Raw genomic sequence first — 18,062 nt, 5'->3', positions numbered from 1 at the left:
CAAAAATTCTTTCAAAAGAAAAATAAGTCAAATATAAAATCATTGCCATAAGGCTTACACTTCACAAAGCAGAGAGAATTCTATCATAGTCCCAGTTGACTAAACCCAATTACAGACGGATATTTCTATTTAGCAGATGCAGAGAGCACTGCAAAATAAATAAATAAATAAAATGAAATCAGATTTTAAAAATTTTAAAATCTATTATCTTTAACCGCAACCACCATCTTGAGCACCTAATCTTGATCTTCGCGACAACAGAGCAAAAATATATGCGCATCTAGGCCAAACCATGAAAACCAGCAAATGACAAGCATCCACAACAAGGGTTTTGCTACATGACCTTTCTAAGGTTGATCATTTGTTTTCTCATCCCATCACCAACAGTTATTTGGATATCTTCCAGCAAAACATGTGGACAATGTTAGTTGATTAGCTACGAATCTTTATCAACCACAAAAGAATAATTTCATATAATTGTGGCAAATTTCATTTCTACTTGTCCCATTTCCAATTCTGGATTAATTATAACATTCACCGTCAAAACAGAACCAAAATACTAGGAGAAGTCAGAAGAATGACACCAAGATGATCAAAAGCTACAATATAACTGGAAGGTGGGAAACCACTTTGAGAAAAGCTTATGCTTCTGTTTAATGGTGGTTGAAATGAAGACATGGCAGCTCAGCATTCTATATTTGCAAATTTCACCATAGCCATTTTTCCTGCACTGTTGAGCAAAAATGGACAGGCAATGAGAAGGTGCTCCAGCCATCATTTTCCCACAGAAGATTTGACATAGAAAGACTGTCTGTTTGTGCTCTATCCCTTTCATCCCCTTATCCAGTCAACCTCTCCTGCATAAAAAAGGAGTGCCAAACATTGCCTTGAGAATGAAACTTCATTATGTAAATTGCGGAAAGCCATTACATGCCATGTTGCACCTAACTCTATCAAAGCCCAAATGTATACACATTCAAGGCAGATCAACACAACTATGAATGATGACTCATCAGGAGATTTCGTATTCAACACACTAAATAATCAACTTCTCTGTTTCAACCCAACGAAACAAGTGATTTTGCCAAAAGCACGTCATTAATAATTATCCTCTTTTAACTATACTAACAATCCCAGTACAAGATGTAAGACCTGATTTTCATATTGATATAATTATTAATTTTTTTTTTGAAGGAAGGATATAGAGATATATAATGAGATTGAATGGTCTATCCATTATTGACTATAGAGGTGTTGATATAATGATATTTCTTCCAATAATCTATTGAAGATAAAAATTTTAAAATTAACATAACAAAAAAATTCAAAACAATATGATAGGAGAGCATCTTTTCAATTGTATTGAAGATAATTTTATCTTCTTTCAAGCATATCCAACAATAATGTTCAAATCTTAATAAACTGAAGAAAATGTGAAGCTACTTTACCGTGGGATTAAAAAGAAAATATGCTTCAACCAATGAGCTTTAGTTGGAAGCCGGCCAGGACTGTGAGCCAATTGTATTTGGAAAAAGAAAAAAAAGGCTCCAATACCACATTTTATAAAATGCAGATATGAGAACCCTGAATTGATACTCATAAATCACACTCATCAGTGAATTCATTTTCCGGCATTACTGAGCATACAACATCCATCTAATAAAGGACTTTTTATGTCAGAATTCAGGGAAGCAAGAGGTGACAAAAGGTCTGAATTTGACTCTTGATGTATAATGAAATGATGCTGGCACAATTAGACTGGATTAGCTACCAAAATAAAGGGGAAAAACAGTAGTAGACAAAAAGGAATCATACAAGAGATTGGACCTATAAACCCATGTAGCAACATAATATCCATTATCCAACAAAATAACAAAATGCAAACCAAGAGGGTGAAAATGGACGGGAAGAATCACTTGCATTATCCAAAGAGTACCCAGAGAACTTTAAAGAGGTTGCCTACGGATGGCCTGATCAATTAGCTCTGTTTGGATAGGTTGAGAGAAAGGTAAATAAGAGCAAGGAGAGGTAAGTAACTATTATAGCATGTTTGAGAAGAAATGAGTTAGTAAAGGGTAATGATATGTAAGAGTAAAGCTTACCCTCCCTTACCCCTCAAATCTCAATTTTTCTTACCCCTATTGTAAATAAGAGAAGGCGAGAGCTGAAAATTATTTTATTTTTTATTTTCCTATTGTGTCCTTAATTTTTTTATTAAAAATTTAATTATACCCATTAAAAATAAACCTAGTTTACCAATACAAACAAATGTCTTATTTCTCAAGTGGTCATATCTAATATCTCCGCTTTCTCTTGTGTATTTCGAATTCTTGTAAAAAACAATGTTAGTTTTACCTTTCTATTTAATTTTAATTATTAAATTATTTGTTCTTTCAATAATTTACTGCAATTATTATGCTTTAATTATCATTTTTTTTTCTAAATAATCCATTCTAAAGAATAAATTTTATCTAATAGGAAATGATATTTTTGTACTTCTAATAATTATTTATCATTTTTTCATATTTTTTCAAACATAAATAATATACATTAACTCATTTCCAAACATAAGATTTTTTTTATTATAACCCTCTTTATCCTTTCTCCTCCTTACCCTCCCATTAATTACCCTCCCCTCACCTATTCACACAAAGCCTCAGGGGACTTTTATCATAGCCAATTAGCCATTGAGATTCAGCAGATGTTAAAATGACGTGGTGTTTTTCTTGATTTGAAATGCTACAACGAAAGAGATGAGAATTCAGACAGATAAGAATTCACACATCCTCAGGTGACTGAAAGAAAATGCCAAGCCAAGGAAGGATCCACATTTCAAAAATGACAAAGAAGCAAGTGGAAATAACAAGCAGAAGCTTCATCGGCATTTACTACCATATAAGAGAATAATAAAAATGACATTCATCCCCAAGAGTAGCTTGAACGCATCGTAACAAGTTTGCGTTCTTGTCATATAGTCTCAATTACCCTAATTGATACTCTGTTTGAAATTGAATTTTAAATTTATTTTTTGAAAAATACCCTTTTAAATGTTTTTTTCTTTTTACAATAGAACTAGTCACCAGATTAATCACCACCTAATCTCTAAGAATAGACTGGAAACCCATAATCTGCCCCAGGTTAAAAGGTGCGCAGTAGACCTTCTCAGGCTCCAGAGCTTGGGATGCCTTTAACAGGCATCTCAAATCCACCTCCGTAACTACTAGGCCAATGCGTCATTGATTCTTTTAAATGTTGTTGGAATAAGTAGTTTTATCGTTTTGAAATTTTATAATTAAAATATAAAAATTTTAACTTAAAATTAATTTTTGATAATCTCTAACTAATAGTAATTTTTTCGGCTGGAGCTCAAATTTCAGACTCTTAGAAAATACTGGGCAGTCCTTAAATTTCAATGACTTATACATATACACATTGCAAACATATAAATCTACGAAACTTAATTTCTTACTAGCATCCTCTCGAAGACTCAACGAATACACTCCATTTTCTCAGCCATTGATAGCCCCTAAACAATAGAATTCAATGTGATAAGGCTTGTCTCCGACGTGGAATCAAACAACCCCAATTGCATTTTCAGCTTCTCAGAGACATTTCCTCAAACACCCGAAAAGCGTATCCCAATTTCCCGCCACTTTTAGCATAAAAATTTAAAAGGGCATTTTGGACAAACACATTTAGCCTCCAAGACTGGAGACCAGTCCAGAAGGGAAAAGGTTTGAGATTTTCTTATCAGGTGTCATATTCAAATTGGATTTTCGAGTGCAATAAGGAGATTATCAGAAATCGAGAGAACTATTTTGTCACTAAAGCATGCAAAACAAGCGAGACTATGAGATGTGAAAATGAACTTGCCCCAGAAGAACCCACCAAAGAACACAAACAATGACCATCAAAACCAGAGCAAATCACATCAAAACTTCATCAAACAAAATTCTCGCTCTTGCGACGCGAATGCACTCCAGCCAAATTGGTATTTTCTCATCAGGAAATACATCTATCGAGGATCACAAAGAGAAGCATTAGTTTTATACAATCAAATTCGATGTAAAGGAGCTTACATATTGGGTTTAGTCCCTGCAATTCTGAAGGCTTGCGCTTCTGCCTCTATGGTAAAATATGGAAAATGTTTGCATGGTGAAGCAATCAAGAATGGGGTGGATTTTGATGTAGTGATTGGAACTTCGTTGGTTGACATGTATGCGAAATCCGGGGATATATTTGATTCACGTAAAATGTTTGATTGTATGCCCGAGAGAAATGTTGTAACATGGAATGCGATGATTGGTGGATACGTTAGAAATGGAGGTATGAATACCGCGTCAGTTTTGTTTGAGAAAATGTCCACAAGAACTGCTGTTACTTGGATTGAAATGATTCGTGGGTTCGCAGGGAGTGCAGATTTGGTTACTGCTAGGTGTATGTTCGACCAGGTGCCTCCTGAGTTGAAGAATGTGGTAACATGGACTGTGATGGTTGATGGATATGCAAGCAAAGGACTGATGATAGATGCAAGGGTACTTTTCGAACAGATGCCCGAGAGGAATTTCTTCTCATGGTCATCAATGATTTCAGGATATTGCAAGATAGGTGATGTCGAGGAGGCCAGGGCTATTTTTGATCGAGTTCCAGTTAGGAACTTGGTAAATTGGAATTCTTTGATTTGTGGGTATGCGCAAAATGGGTTTTGTGAGGAAGCCCTGGAAGCGTTCAGAAAGATGCAAGCCGATTGCTTTGAACCTGATGCAGTCACAGTTGCGGGTATTTTATCTGCTTGTGCTCAGCTGGGTCTATTGGATGTTGGTAAAGATGTTCACCGAGTGGTATATGATAAAGGGATAAAGCTTAATCAGTTTGTTATGAATGCATTAGTTGACATGTATGCAAAATGTGGGGATTTAACTAATGCGAGATTAATCTTTGAAGGGATGACCTATAAAAGCAGTGCCTGTTGGAATGCTATGATATCAGGTTTTGCCATTCATGGGCAGTGCAAAGAAGCTCTTGAATTTTTCAGGAGGATGGAAGAGTCAAATGAGAAACCCGATGAGATAACATTTTTATCTGTCCTCTCCGCTTGTGCACATGGGGGATTTATAGATGAAGGTTTAGAAATTTTCTCTAAGATAGATAAGTGTGGGCTAGCAGCAAGCATCAAACACTACGGCTGTGTGGTTGATCTTCTTGGGCGTGCAGGAAGAGTACAAGATGCTTATGAGTTCATCAAGAGAATGCCAATGAAACCGAATGATGCAGTTTGGGGTGCATTGCTCGGAGCTTGTCGAGTTCATTTGGATATGGATATGGTGGAGCAAGTAATGGAAGAGGTTAGAAGAGAAGACTGTAGTATAGATTCTGGCAATGATCCACATTGTGTTCTGCTGTCGAATATATTTGCTGCTTTTGATCGTTGGGAAAAGGCTGAAAGGATGAGGATGGTTATGGTGACTAGAGGGCTTCCTAAGACACCCGGACGCAGTTCAGTTGTGCTAGTGAATACGGAGCAATAGTATTGCTTTTGCCAAGTTGACTGCCACGGTGATGTTGACCATCACCCATTTTTTCAGAGAAAGGTCTCCATAAACTGAAAAGATACTGGTAAAAGATGTGATTCAGCATCTAGGCAAACGCTCCAATAAAATTGTTGCACCACTCCTTGTAAAATATGTCCAGTGATCTGGTACAAAAGGTTGATCACCAGAAGAAAGATGAGCATTTCACTTGTTGTGCATTTTAGTTGGATGGGGACACTAGCTCCACAGTAGATTAGAGAAGTCCAGTGCTTGCAATGGGCATTTAACCTTGTTGTGCTACTCCTTGGTACTAATGTCCAATCATGCAAGGCTGGTCAGCAGAAGAAAGAGGGAAATATATGGCAATATCACCTGCACTGTTTTTTAATCAAATAGGACCGCCACCCCCTCTGAACTGCAATGGACTTAAGGAATAAAATGCTTTGCAACTGACGTGGTGCGTGAGGCTTTCCATATTGCAGGATGTGAGGAGGGCATAGTGTTTGGCAATTAGTTAAAGAGTTAAAAATGCAATGGTCAAGCAGCTGGACCTGGATTTTTTATTCCCGTGTGTATCTAGCTGCTAAAGACTAACATCAGGAAAGTTTTTCTCAAAGATTACATCCAGAGTACATGTATAATTTCCAATTTAACTTGACTGTACTGTAAATACATTTTTTTAATCTCTACAGAGCATTTCTAAAATTTTTCTCCGGACAAAGGATATTAAATGGGAATTAATTTTGCTGTAAATGGATTCTCTTATCTGTTCTTGTTTTAGATTGTGGGGGAAAAGCATACTGCTTTGCTTAGTTCAATTCAGAAAAGTGCTCGACTAGACAACACGGAAAGATTCAGCTATTCTCTTCAAATCCTTGTAGTGCCTCTTCCACTGAAGACCTGCAATAATGGTAGAAAGTATAATTACTTCATCTGTTGATATTTACGCTTTTTGGTTTATGACAAGAAGAAAAATAAGAAGTGGTTTAATTCCTTACCACTCCCAGTTACGGCGAACAAGTAGAGGCGATTCCCAGCAGCAGTTGCAGTGATCAGAACATGGGGGGGCTCTAGCTCATACTGGTAATACATTCTTCCAGAATGTTCTGCAACATTAATGCTTTGAACCCTCCCTTCTACATTCTCTCCAATCACTTCTGGTCCAAATGCATTAATCACTTTCTCTGGAGGTCCAATAAGTTCAATTGATGCATTTCCACCTAGATCTGTATGAATAATGACACAGCCACAATAATTATGACTCAGCGAGTTGCCACAGTTTAGAAAGCAAGGGATGAAGAGAGAATATGAGATATCTGAGTTTTGAAACTGTTCAAGTACCAAAGCATATTGGTTAAATAGAAGCATGGTATAAGAAAGATAAAAGAAGTAGCACTCACTGTCTGCAAATCTAAGAACAGGAGCAACAATGACGAACAGGCGTCCTTCCTTGGAGCTGGCAAATCTCAAATCAATCTCTGTGCCACCAAGATCAGCAATGGATACTGGAACCTGTTAAAAAGATAGCAAGCTAATTCAGAGAATTTTCCATGTAAACAAGATCAGAATCCCCTTCAGTCTTTTAACAGCTTGAATTAAGTTAAAAGAATTAATATGGCCTTCAGTTGCACACAGATGATAATTACCTCTTCCCAATCTTGAGGCACTACAAATGCATAAGGGATAATTGGACTCCATCCGACACCATGGCCCCCAGATTTATCATCCGGCCTGCGGTATGTCCTCCAGCCTGTCTGAGCATATTTTGGATAATGAAGTTTACCATTCACATACAATCAAGAAACTCAGCTCAGGTTTCATTCAATTAGCAGTATACAAGTGGAGCCTGTTTGAAACAAGTTTTGCCTATATCATACCATTATGCACTATGTTTTCCATTGTCAGTGGAATTTAGCATAAGAATGAAAGCTTTCTTTCCAGAAAATCTAAAACACACCTTTACATTGATATTTTTTTAGTTCAGGGGAAAGGAAAAAACAAGTATAGAACTTTGAAAACCAACCTTCTTCATCTGGTTGAGATAAACCCGGGATCCTCCCTGCTAAAAGGCCTTGTTTTACTGCTGCCAATCCCTCTCCTTGATATCCAAAAACTGCAGAAGGAAGCATAGAAATCCCAGAAACCAAAACTGACCTTCTCTTCAAAAACCCAGAGGACTTCTCATTTTCTCCCCGAAGATACCCACTTTCTCTTGGTTCTGCAGTTGCTTTGGCTCTTGATATTCCACTTTCTTGGGAAGAATAAGCCAGCAAATGGCTGCAAGGTACTAGTTGGTGATGAAATCTCCAACTCCAAGGAAAGCTGCAACTAGTGAACAAGGTAGTTCCCATCTTTTCAACAACTTAGAAGACTCTGAGAAACAACAATATCAATATCTGCAAACTCTCCAGCAGATCAAAGAACACAAATATTCCTTGAAACAAAAAAGTCGATATGCTTTTTTGTTTTCTTTTAGTTCTGAGAAAGCGCAGAGTAGCCACACTTGGTACTGAAGGAATTGTGTAGAAATTAAAGCAGGAGCTCAATGTTGGTCTTTCTGTGGACGTGGTCCAATTACCGTGCGCATTTTGGATTCTATGTGATAAAAATATGCAATTCTGCCCTTATACGTGGCGCATTTTTATAGCATGCTTCCGAATTGAGAAATAAATTTACAGCCTCAAAAATAGGGAAATTTCTGGCATTGCCCGGTTCATGTCCCCACTCATGGACCGGACTTATCGATGACTGTCACATTATAAGTTTTGGTTAAAATAAAAAAAATTAAACCGATAAAATTCAAATTTTCCATTTATCAATTTAATTTTGATTATTATTTTTTTTAAAAAATTGAGTAAAATAAACAGAGACTCACGAAAATTAATTTGCAAATGTAATTCAGCAAAGTTACAATAACCAGTGTGATCATTAACAATTTCTCTCTATTGTACACACTGTCTGGGATGCCTATACATGACATACAAATTAATTTCCCTAAAGAAAATGAAAAACTTGTTCTACAACCAGTGAATTAGTGGCGCTAGACAAGCATTGATAAAGCTTACAGGCAAAATAAAAGAATTGAAGATGTGAAGTACCCCGATTTACGGGTAAGTATAAAATTCCATGAAAAATCAAGGCAAAGGAATGGGGGGTTTCCAACTAGAGAATTCAACAAAGTTTCGGTTCACAATAGTTCGATTGTGCAACCAGAATGTCTCAGCTGATTGGTGGAATTCCCTTACTTTTCTCTGCAATTCCCATAATATTCCTTGCATTGCAGAACAAAGCTCAGACTCTGGGGCATATACCCATACACACCTAATTTGTCTCCCCCTGGCTATCATCCTTTCCACATCTTCATCTGAAACATAAACCAAAGTTCAATTGCATGATCGCAGTATGCTAATGACACAAGAAGTTTGTTGAGTTTGACCTGGTATTGATTCTAGGTAGTCCAAAAGTTCAGGACCTATTCGAGTAGACGGCCATTTGATTGAAAAATGGGTGTAGTCAATCACATTTTGAAAAGGCAACTCCGCTTGATCTGATAATACAACTGGGACGCACTCCTGTTTCACAAAAATATAATATAATGTCACTTGGCCGCTGTGTGTATGTGTGCGTGTTTGGGACTTGTGAGAGAGAGAGAGAGAGAGAGAGAGAGACCACAAAAAAGGACTCGTAAAAGCGAAGTGTCCAAGAAGACTCTCCGCGTGGAGCGAGGCAGAATTTAGCATTCCTCAGGTGTTGAAAATATTCCATCCTTCCAAGCTTGTCAGGGCCACTAAACTTCAATTCTGGAGATTCCAACTGTTCACAATGTCATGGCGCATATGTTATACCACATAATAAATGTCACTGCAAATGCATGCAAAACTACAAGGTTACAAGCGTATATAGTAATTGACTAAGCCTTACAACCCATGAACTTCAAAGATCAGTGTTGACTGCCTTAGGAAAACATAAGCACAAGCAATATGCACAACTTACCAGTTAAATCACTGATTAATGTTGCTGCCAATGTATTCAAAAAAGCATGCAATAAAGAAGTATTATAGATTTAATATAACATCTGTGCCGAAAAAAATATACGTTCAAAAAAAATTCAAAATAGAGAAAGCATGATCATCCATTAAGCATGGTAGTAATAATTTATATTTGACTTGATTTTACTTCTCATTAGTTAGGTGAATTTAAACATGTTTAATGTTTCATTCACCATTGTCCATGTCCAGATGGGGAAATAAAGGATGGAAAGAAAAGCTTATTCATAACAAAGAATGTGTGCCTCAATTCAAGTCCATATTGATACCTCAAATAAATCAACCAACATTTCAGCACACGGAGATAATCATTCTGACAATCAGGAAGTCACTCATAGAAGAGAACACACCTTATCTGGATATTGCTTTGCAAGCTCAATTAACTTAAGACGGCCAATTTTTCCTTGTGCACGACCTAAATAGTTTGCCAAGTACTTCCTCTTTGATAATGGCAAAGGTTGAACCACAATAGTTCCTCTTTTGGTCATCCCATCATCAACATTGCCAGGAATAATGATATCTTTCCATGTATTAAAAGCACTTGTGTCTTTCTTATCAGTCCGATCCCCCTAAGCTAACACAAAAGCAGCATTCTTTAAGTCAAATTATTAGAGTACAAGGAGAGCAAGTATACGGATAAGCTATCAAATGAAATTCATTGAGTTCACAAGATCTTGTAGCATGATTAACTAATATACTTTTAACATTCATCAATGCAACATCAAAATAACAAATGGAACAGACTATAAATGCAACAAAAAGACAACAAATTTGTCCTGCATGAGAGAAAAAGAGAAACAGAGCTCTAATGACCCAGTAATGGAACAAAGAGGATCACAAAGCTATCTAAAGAAATAAAAACAATAGGATAACGCACATAGTTTTACCATTTGAAATAAACCAAGTACTATAGATCATCATTTTCAGATTTAATCCAAAGTCAATTATAATGTGTTTTTCACCTCACTAAGGGAACTACATGCTTTGACACTGGTTTTAAAACTAAACCTGAGGCCCCAAATTAAATCCACACTAAGATTTCTGTCATTAGAAGCTGATTTGATACCTAATAGCAATACCAAATGAGAATTTTCCAAACCTCCTCTTTACTTCCCATCAAAGCTTCCTCCCATGCCCCACCCAAAAAAATGGAAAAGGAAAAGCTTATACTTTACTAAGCATGTTCAGAAGTATGAATCATACCTCAGGAGTAAGAATTATGGAACGATTAATGTATGTTGCCCATGATCTAAATAAGTGAGCTCCTGCACCACTACAATCAAGCAAAAACAGGCACATATGATATGCATTACTGGCAAGAAAACTAATAAAATTTGCATAAAATCAGATGCAGGAAACAAAACTCAACACCAAAACTTTATTAATTATCAACTGGTTGAGCATTATCATTCAACCATGAGAATGGCAAATCACTATGAAACCATCTACCTCCATGTCTTTTTTCTGATGTAACTATCTTACAAAAGTCCTGTTTCTGTTCTTCTTCTTCCCTTCATTTTCTTATACTTAATTTGAAAAAGGAAAATCTAAGCACAACACTTTGGCAGTTGTGCTGATGGAGAATCAATACAAACTTGAACTTTATCTTTTCTTAGAGCAAAATCTTCCACATTTTTCACTAAATAAAACTTGTAGAGGAAAAAAGGAAAGGTAAAATCAAAGTAAATAATAGAAAAAGGACATTTATCATGAGTGATGAGTCTCATACACCACTAAAATCAGAATTCTCCCCTTAAAGAAGCCAAATACAATGTGTTTTCATTGAATCATGACAAAACAACAAAGAATAATAACTGTTTCCAATCAAGAATCATTTCACACCACAAGAAATCGAATTTTTCTCAACATCCTTGATGAGGATATTGAAAAAATGGTAAGAGATTTAAATTTGTACCGCATGTTTCTCAAGGCAAGCATTTGTACTTCACAATCTCCAATCAATTTGCTGTTTACAAGTTTCAACTAATATTACTCCATACCTGGGGAAGACAAATATGTGGTCGCGGCCTCCAGATCGTCTAAAATATGGCATTTGACTTAACACCTACAATTAACAACATTTTGAAAAGCGGGGAAAAAGGCATTAAGCTATTAAAAATTAAAGAAAATAGAAGTGGCAGGTAAAGCTTTACCTTCACGTAAGTCTGGTTAATCTCTTTATCGCTAAGCCCACCCATCATTCGAACACATTTAACATACGCCGGCACGAAGAATAAATCAGCTTCCTCTTTCTTTCTCGTTCTGAATCTTGATTTTTGAAGTAGCCTGTGTATTTTAACCTAAAATCGTAATGTATCATTAACATAGCCTTATTAGCTGCTAATTCTAATTATAGGCATCAATCTACAACCAATTTTCATGATTTTACTTCAGAATGATATAGCACAATGATCTGCAGGTAAATTACCTGCGTGCCCCACTGCCCCTTAATGCAAGAGTCGGCGGAGATTTTTCCCTCCCTGCCGCGAAGGAGCTCTTTCAATCCATCAATCTCGTATTCCTCGTAGACGTAGATTTTGAGAGAAAGGTATGTCCCGTAGCCTCGCTGAGGCCAGGAGAGAGATCCGCCGTCGGTTACATGAACAAGGCTCTGCGATTGGGATGCGAGGTGGTGGTCGAAGGAGTAGGTAGTGCAGGGAGGAAATGACTGGTCGAATAGGCGAGTGAGGAAGAAGGTGGCGGCGACTAGAAGGATGGCGCCTATCTGGTGGTTGCGAGTGCAAGGTGGATCATGGTGGTGAGCAGTGAAGATTCTAGCTCTGTTGTTGTTTAAGCTTCCCATGGGGTACGTTTGGAGCTACGAATGGTTTCTCTCAGCAAGCGCGCTAAGGACAAGACAACTGCTTGGCACCGGCTAGGGAAGCGGAGAATCGAAGTGAGGGAAACTGAAACGTCGACGTTTATACGAATGTTAAAACCGTTTGAAAAAACATTTTTCTCATTTTTTATGTTAAAATAAATTTAATATGATGAAAATTTGTGTAAATTAATTAAAATGAATATAATGAAAGTAAAAATTTTAATGTAAATATTTAATTTTTTTAAAAAAATATAAATATTTAATTTCATAATTATTAAATTTATTTTTATATTAAATCAATTTCTTTATAATCACATCTAATATAATAGTTATTAAATAGAAGAAAGAGGACACGTTAGAGATAACTTTACATCGGATGAATATTTAGTTAACTTAATTAATTTTTTAGTTAATTAAATTATTAACTGTATTTAAAAATATTAATTGAATTCAACAGGAGTTGAGAGAAAATTAAAATTCACAGAAATTAAAAAAATTTAATCAATTATGAACAAATTAATTGAAAAAATAAAATATATATTTTATACTATTAATTATTTAATAAAATATTAATAAAAATATATTAATAATTTTTTATTTATAAAAAATAATAAATATAAGTTAATATTAATAAAATAATAATTATAAATTAAATATTATTAAAAAATTATAAAAATAATAATTATTAATAATATATTATTAATAATTATTAAATAAAAATAATCAAATCAATAATCATAAATAAAAATTTTTATTATTACTATCCACCGCTAGACCAACTTGTTCTCATCGAAATAATCAACGATTCACACTCCTAGCTTCATAGTTGCTGATTGGGATAGCCTTTCTTATAGAATTTATTTTTCTTTTTACTTAATGGCGTATAATTATGTTTTTTTTTATTATTGTTTAAAATAATTGTGTCCTAATTTAGATTGAAAATTTTAATTTAATACCATTGAATATGAGCTACAAGTAGCCAAGCTAGTTCTGCAACTAATTAACAGAATTGCAAACTCGTCTAATCTCTCCTTCTGAACCTGTTTTAACACCAATATTCCCCAACTTCACCATTGCTACAGCAAAATCAGCTTTAAAAGACGGGCGTCTATTCGTAAAGCCAACATAGGAATCGAGTACCTGCCTAGTGTTCTTGTCATCATAAAGCCTAGCATCAGATGCTAGCACAGCAAACCCATTTCTGATGTTGTGGAAGATATGATCGTCAAATGTGAATTGAGAGGACAAGTCAAGAGGTAGTCGAACATTTACATCTCCATTGAGAGGGCATTGAGCTTTAAGCTGTGGCAGAAATTGTGAATTGATTGCAGGATCAGAGTCACCATGACCAGTAAAGTTGTACAGTCTCTTTGGCATGAAGAAGCACGCAGAAGTTCCAATTGTATGCCCACCTGAAACAATTCTTTAGATTTAAGATAATTTTATATGTTGAGAATTAATGTAATGGAGAATGTAAGCATATATACATACCACCACTGAGAAGGACAAGTTCTTTATCTGAAAGGCCCATCTCTCTGAACTTAGACCTGAGAAGCTCAATTGAGTCATCAACATCTGGCAAATTGGCAGCGAGTTGAATATTTGAAATTCGACCATCTCTCCTCCCAGTTGGAACACCATAAAATGGCCCAGCAGTCTGCAGAGGCAGAACATCAATGGCAGAAGCATTAAAGTATGTAATAACATATATTTCTCCGTTTTATAATATGAATCAAGTACCAAGGCAACAGCATCACGGGCAGCTAAAGCCACAATGTCTGCACATGAAACCACTCCAGGGCAAGTGGCTTCCAATTGTGCCTTGGCATTATGTATCACTTCAAATCCTGCAAGGCCCAAGTTCCCTTTTGCATTTCTCTCACTAGTTTCACCATTCTCTAGCAAAATTGACCCATCACAGCCCTATGACAAAAATTGAGAAAAAAAATCCATCAAAATATCGACTGAAATCTTGTAGTGTTAGATTTACTGTTGTGGAGTGATCAGGGACCTGAACAAAGCAGTCGTGGAACAAAAGCCTGAGCAATCTTGGAGCAATTTGGCGGTCAACAGAAACGGCTGTTTGAACAGCATTGCGGATAATAGATTCTGCAAATGGGCATGTCTGGGAGTAGAACCCAACTCGCAGTTGCCCTTTTGTCGTAACACCAAAGTAAGCATGAATTATAACAAGGGCAATAACCAGAGGTTTTAGATTGTAATTGTGCATTTTGAAGACACAGGAGAATAAGGTATTGAAGTAAGAGACGACAGAGAGAAAGAGAGTGAGAGAGAGAGCAGGGGATGCCTAGCTAGCAAGTATTGGAGTTGATGATGAAAATCTCTTTAAATAGACCGGTAGAGCTACGCAATAGATATGTCAAAAACTGCACGCCTTGTGGTTCTACTTCTTGCCCTCTTATCTTCTCTTCACTTCACTTTCTTCTATGCAATATTTCTACAGCTGCGTTGCAATTTTCCTTCTTCGCATATATATATATATATTATTTTTAATTTCAAAAAAAAATTATTTAAACTTAATTCATTATAAACATAAAATGTAAATATTAAAAATTTATATATTTAATAAATAATCTTATAATTTTTTTTTATTTTATAATAAATTAATTTAAATAAAAAAATTTCTTTACTCCATTTGAACGTGTGGCGTCTTTAGAATGAAGCAGCTGGCGACTTTAGAGAGACGTGTTCTTTTCTTTCCCTTCTTGCAAATAGAAATATGTGTGAGCGAGGCTTATCTATATACAGGGTGAGGAGTGAAGACAGGCTTTCCTTTAATGGCCTTTGAGCGCTATAGCTTTCCTTGGTTAGGTCGCAAGAGACAAGCTTAATGAGCTGGTAAATTTGTCTTGGGTATAAAATTATCCACTGCAAGGGTGTGAACACGGCGACTTTCTTTGAATATGCCTATTGGACCAAGCACTTTTTTTTGTTCTTTCAAAGCATCCATCTCAGACATAACATGATAGTTTAAAATTTAAAGTTGAATTGTAAGTGAACAAACCATTCGCAAGTTGCTAGAAGCTCGATTCAATTCAAATCGAGTTTGATTTTTAAATTTGTTTAATAGATATATTAATTTCGAATTTTATAGTATTTGACATGTTAAAATTATGAGCAAAGTCATAAATAAATATATTTATAAAAATATTTATATTAATTATTATGTTTTATTATATTATAAATATTTATTTATAAATACATTAAATATATATCATTATTTAAAATTATAATACAATCAATATATAATATATAAAATATATTTATTGATTACAGATATTTATAATTTAAATTTAATTTTTTAATAAAAATTAATTTTTTTTATAAAAAAAATTAATTAAAACTACGTATTTTAAACTCCATAGTTCTAAACCTAAAACTCACTTTATAATTGAGTCGAGTTACTTGCGAGTTACTTGGGATTCAATTCAATAAAACTTTAATTTGGCTTAATTTATTTAAAGTTCATTCAATTATGTAGTTTAAATTTTATAACTCTAAATCTAAAATTTATTATATAATTGAGTCGAGCTGCTAAAAAATCAGTCCGATAAAAAATTTAGTTTGATTCAATTTATTTAAAATTTATTTTCTAAACGAGTTAAATTTGAACTTATAAATATTTAACTCGAGTTCAATATAAGTTAAGTTTGAGTTTAAAAAAATTAATTTTAATGAACTAAGCCTGAATTCTTCAAAAATTTGGCTCGACTTATTTCATTTACACTTGTGCTTAATTATCGTACTATTTTAAATATTATGTACTAAACATTAAATACATATTAATTATGATATTAATATTGCAATATATTATTCAATAATATTAAATTTATATTATGTAATTAATTTGTTTAAGAATTAATATTAAATTAATAAATATAATCTTTTATCAATTAATTGTAGTGTATTAACTTATTATATATAAGAAACATGTCTATTAATATTTAATTAATTTGTTTAATTTATTTTTAAATTATTAATATTGCACAAATTTTCGTATATAATCGCTCCATTACTCATATTAAACTTAAACTATTCGATGTTTAAATTAGGGATCACAATATGTAATTGTGAAAATCATATATCTAAACTTATTAATATTTTCAAAATTTGAATTTATCCTTAACTTGATTAAAATTTGTTATTGATCATTTGTTTTTAAATTGGCTCGAGTCTGATGGGTCCATTTAACGACCTATATATAAAATCAAGTTGGTTCTCTTATTGAACCAGATCAAGAATTGACTTGAAAAAAATTTGATAACCTAGTAGTTGATCAATGAACTATTAATTTAATAATTCTTTAACCCGATGGATTTAAAATTTTCTAATTTTAAATTTTCAAAAACATAAATTATATTGATATTTTAATATTTAGATTTGTATTTAGTAAATAAATAAAATATTACTTACCTATAATTTTTTCATTTATAGTAATAGAAAAAATTTGTTAAAATGTATGTTATTTTTTTTAATATATAATTAATATTTTATAAATATTAACAATATTGTTATTATATATATATAAATATAATTTAATAAATGTTGAAATATTGATTCCAAAAATAAAATTTAGTTGATTAAAATTATTTAATTATATTAATAAGTATAATATTTAATTAATTTTTTAGTGACCCATTTTTTGAATTAGTAACCCGTTAATCTAGTCTTTCGATCAAGTCAATCTCCAAACTGTGTTTAATAATTATATTCTCAATTATCCAAACTCGTACAAATACGACTTAATTCAAAAAATACTCGAACTCGTTTAATTTTATATTTTTTAATTAATAATTTATATAAAAATTATTTATTTGTTAATAATTTATATTTTAAAATTTTAATAAGTCCATAAAATATTTAATTTATATTTTATTTAAAATAAAATACATAAAAATTATAAATATTATTATAAAAAATAGATATTATGTTTAATTAAGTATTATTTATATAAATGGATTCGAATTACAAATATTAACATATAAAAATTGAATTTGAATCAAAACCTTCACAGGTATTATTTTTTGAATCAAATCCATCTTAAACTTGATTATATAATAAATATACTTATTTTATTAGAGTTTAATCACTTTTAGTATCCGTAAAAATTTGACTCGTTACCATTTATATATATATATTTTTTCAATTGCCATCCCTATAAATTTTTTACCAATTTTTATACAAAGTGACATAGTTTTATAAATATTGCAATAATTAAATAGTAATATCACAAATTTTCATTCCAGCAATAAAAATATTTCCACCTAGATAAGATTCTCTCCAGGCCAACTTTTGATCCTTGGTTCACTCTTGATGATATTCTTCTAGCCAAATGGAGAGATAGAATGACGGAATTCTATGGTTGAGCAGTAGATGAACAAAACTAAGCTTTTGGTTTAGACTTTTCTTAGAAAAGATTATGAAATGGTGTTTGAGGGTAAAAGTTTGTCTGATATAATGGTTTATAAGTAGAATTTGGATAAAATAAAGAAAAATGATTATAATCAAATGAGGGAAGAAACCGGTTGTGATCTATGCCATAGACTATAATGATTGATGATATTTTTTAAGTTATTACACCATTGAAGAATTAGCTTGAACCATTTAAGAAATTTCTATATTATTTTTTTCTAATTGTTTTTG

The 18,062-nt window shown here is 33.4% G+C and overlaps 4 protein-coding genes across 5 annotated transcripts; 1 reads left to right on the top strand and 3 right to left on the bottom strand.

Moving 5' to 3' along the window:
• Positions 1 to 3,269: 3,269 nt before the first annotated feature.
• Positions 3,270 to 5,682, top strand: LOC110673352 (pentatricopeptide repeat-containing protein At3g21470). The gene has a single exon (XM_021836466.2). The coding sequence runs from the start codon at positions 3,864 to 3,866 to the stop codon at positions 5,526 to 5,528; it is 1,665 nt and encodes a 554-aa protein (XP_021692158.2). The 5' UTR covers positions 3,270 to 3,863; the 3' UTR covers positions 5,529 to 5,682.
• Positions 5,683 to 6,149: 467 nt separating this feature from the next.
• Positions 6,150 to 8,092, bottom strand: LOC110673365 (psbP domain-containing protein 4, chloroplastic). The gene is made up of 5 exons (XM_021836488.2): positions 7,555 to 8,092; positions 7,178 to 7,281; positions 6,932 to 7,043; positions 6,530 to 6,757; positions 6,150 to 6,431 (listed from the first exon to the last, which is right to left on the bottom strand). Exons 1-5 carry the CDS (start codon positions 7,880 to 7,882, stop codon positions 6,367 to 6,369), a joined length of 837 nt encoding a protein of 278 aa, XP_021692180.2. The 5' UTR covers positions 7,883 to 8,092; the 3' UTR covers positions 6,150 to 6,366.
• Positions 8,093 to 8,399: 307 nt separating this feature from the next.
• Positions 8,400 to 12,380, bottom strand: LOC110673359 (probable glycosyltransferase At5g25310). The gene is made up of 8 exons (XM_021836480.2): positions 12,006 to 12,380; positions 11,731 to 11,877; positions 11,578 to 11,642; positions 10,781 to 10,850; positions 9,928 to 10,146; positions 9,201 to 9,344; positions 8,968 to 9,103; positions 8,400 to 8,895 (listed from the first exon to the last, which is right to left on the bottom strand). Exons 1-8 carry the CDS (start codon positions 12,378 to 12,380, stop codon positions 8,666 to 8,668), a joined length of 1,386 nt encoding a protein of 461 aa, XP_021692172.2. The 3' UTR covers positions 8,400 to 8,665.
• On the bottom strand, positions 12,344 to 14,875 carry LOC110673346 (peroxidase 43). 2 transcript variants are annotated; one of them, XM_058138788.1, is made up of 5 exons: positions 14,410 to 14,875; positions 14,139 to 14,321; positions 13,890 to 14,055; positions 13,539 to 13,810; positions 12,344 to 12,483 (listed from the first exon to the last, which is right to left on the bottom strand). In XM_058138788.1, the coding sequence occupies exons 1-5, from the start codon at positions 14,626 to 14,628 to the stop codon at positions 12,424 to 12,426; spliced, it is 900 nt and encodes a 299-aa protein (XP_057994771.1). In that variant the 5' UTR covers positions 14,629 to 14,875; the 3' UTR covers positions 12,344 to 12,423. The 2 variants fall into 2 exon arrangements, with proteins under 2 accessions (XP_057994771.1, XP_021692145.1); XM_021836453.2 differs by lacking the exon at positions 12,344 to 12,483 and having other exon boundaries at positions 13,328 to 13,810.
• Positions 14,876 to 18,062: the final 3,187 nt, after the last annotated feature.

This window comes from Hevea brasiliensis, chromosome 16 (assembly GCF_030052815.1).
Source record: "Hevea brasiliensis isolate MT/VB/25A 57/8 chromosome 16, ASM3005281v1, whole genome shotgun sequence".
Taxonomy (NCBI): domain Eukaryota; kingdom Viridiplantae; phylum Streptophyta; class Magnoliopsida; order Malpighiales; family Euphorbiaceae; genus Hevea; species Hevea brasiliensis.
The sequence above is the reverse complement of the archived record's forward strand: the minus strand, read 5'-3'. Positions and strand labels throughout refer to the sequence as shown.

Excerpts from the sequence above, each read along its gene's own strand:
- LOC110673346 (XM_021836453.2), bottom strand. The coding sequence starts at position 14,628 with ATGCACAATTACAATCTAAAACCTCTGGTTATTGCCCTTGTTATAATT. Across the intron at positions 14,322-14,409 it reads TCCACGACTGCTTTGTTCAG|GGCTGTGATGGGTCAATTTT; the intron begins GTCCCTGATCAC and ends TTTTTGTCATAG. Across the intron at positions 14,056-14,138 it reads CCCGTGATGCTGTTGCCTTG|ACTGCTGGGCCATTTTATGG; the intron begins GTACTTGATTCA and ends CTGCCTCTGCAG.
- LOC110673365 (XM_021836488.2), bottom strand. The coding sequence starts at position 7,882 with ATGGGAACTACCTTGTTCACTAGTTGCAGCTTTCCTTGGAGTTGGAGA. Across the intron at positions 7,282-7,554 it reads ATCTCAACCAGATGAAGAAG|GCTGGAGGACATACCGCAGG; the intron begins GTTGGTTTTCAA and ends ATGCTCAGACAG. Across the intron at positions 6,758-6,931 it reads TGTTCTTAGATTTGCAGACA|ATCTAGGTGGAAATGCATCA; the intron begins GTGAGTGCTACT and ends TTATTCATACAG.
- LOC110673352 (XM_021836466.2), top strand. The coding sequence starts at position 3,864 with ATGAACTTGCCCCAGAAGAACCCACCAAAGAACACAAACAATGACCAT.
- LOC110673359 (XM_021836480.2), bottom strand. The coding sequence starts at position 12,380 with ATGGGAAGCTTAAACAACAACAGAGCTAGAATCTTCACTGCTCACCAC. Across the intron at positions 11,878-12,005 it reads AGGGGCAGTGGGGCACGCAG|GTTAAAATACACAGGCTACT; the intron begins GTAATTTACCTG and ends TTACGATTTTAG. Across the intron at positions 9,104-9,200 it reads TTTACGAGTCCTTTTTTGTG|GAGTGCGTCCCAGTTGTATT; the intron begins GTCTCTCTCTCT and ends TTTGTGAAACAG.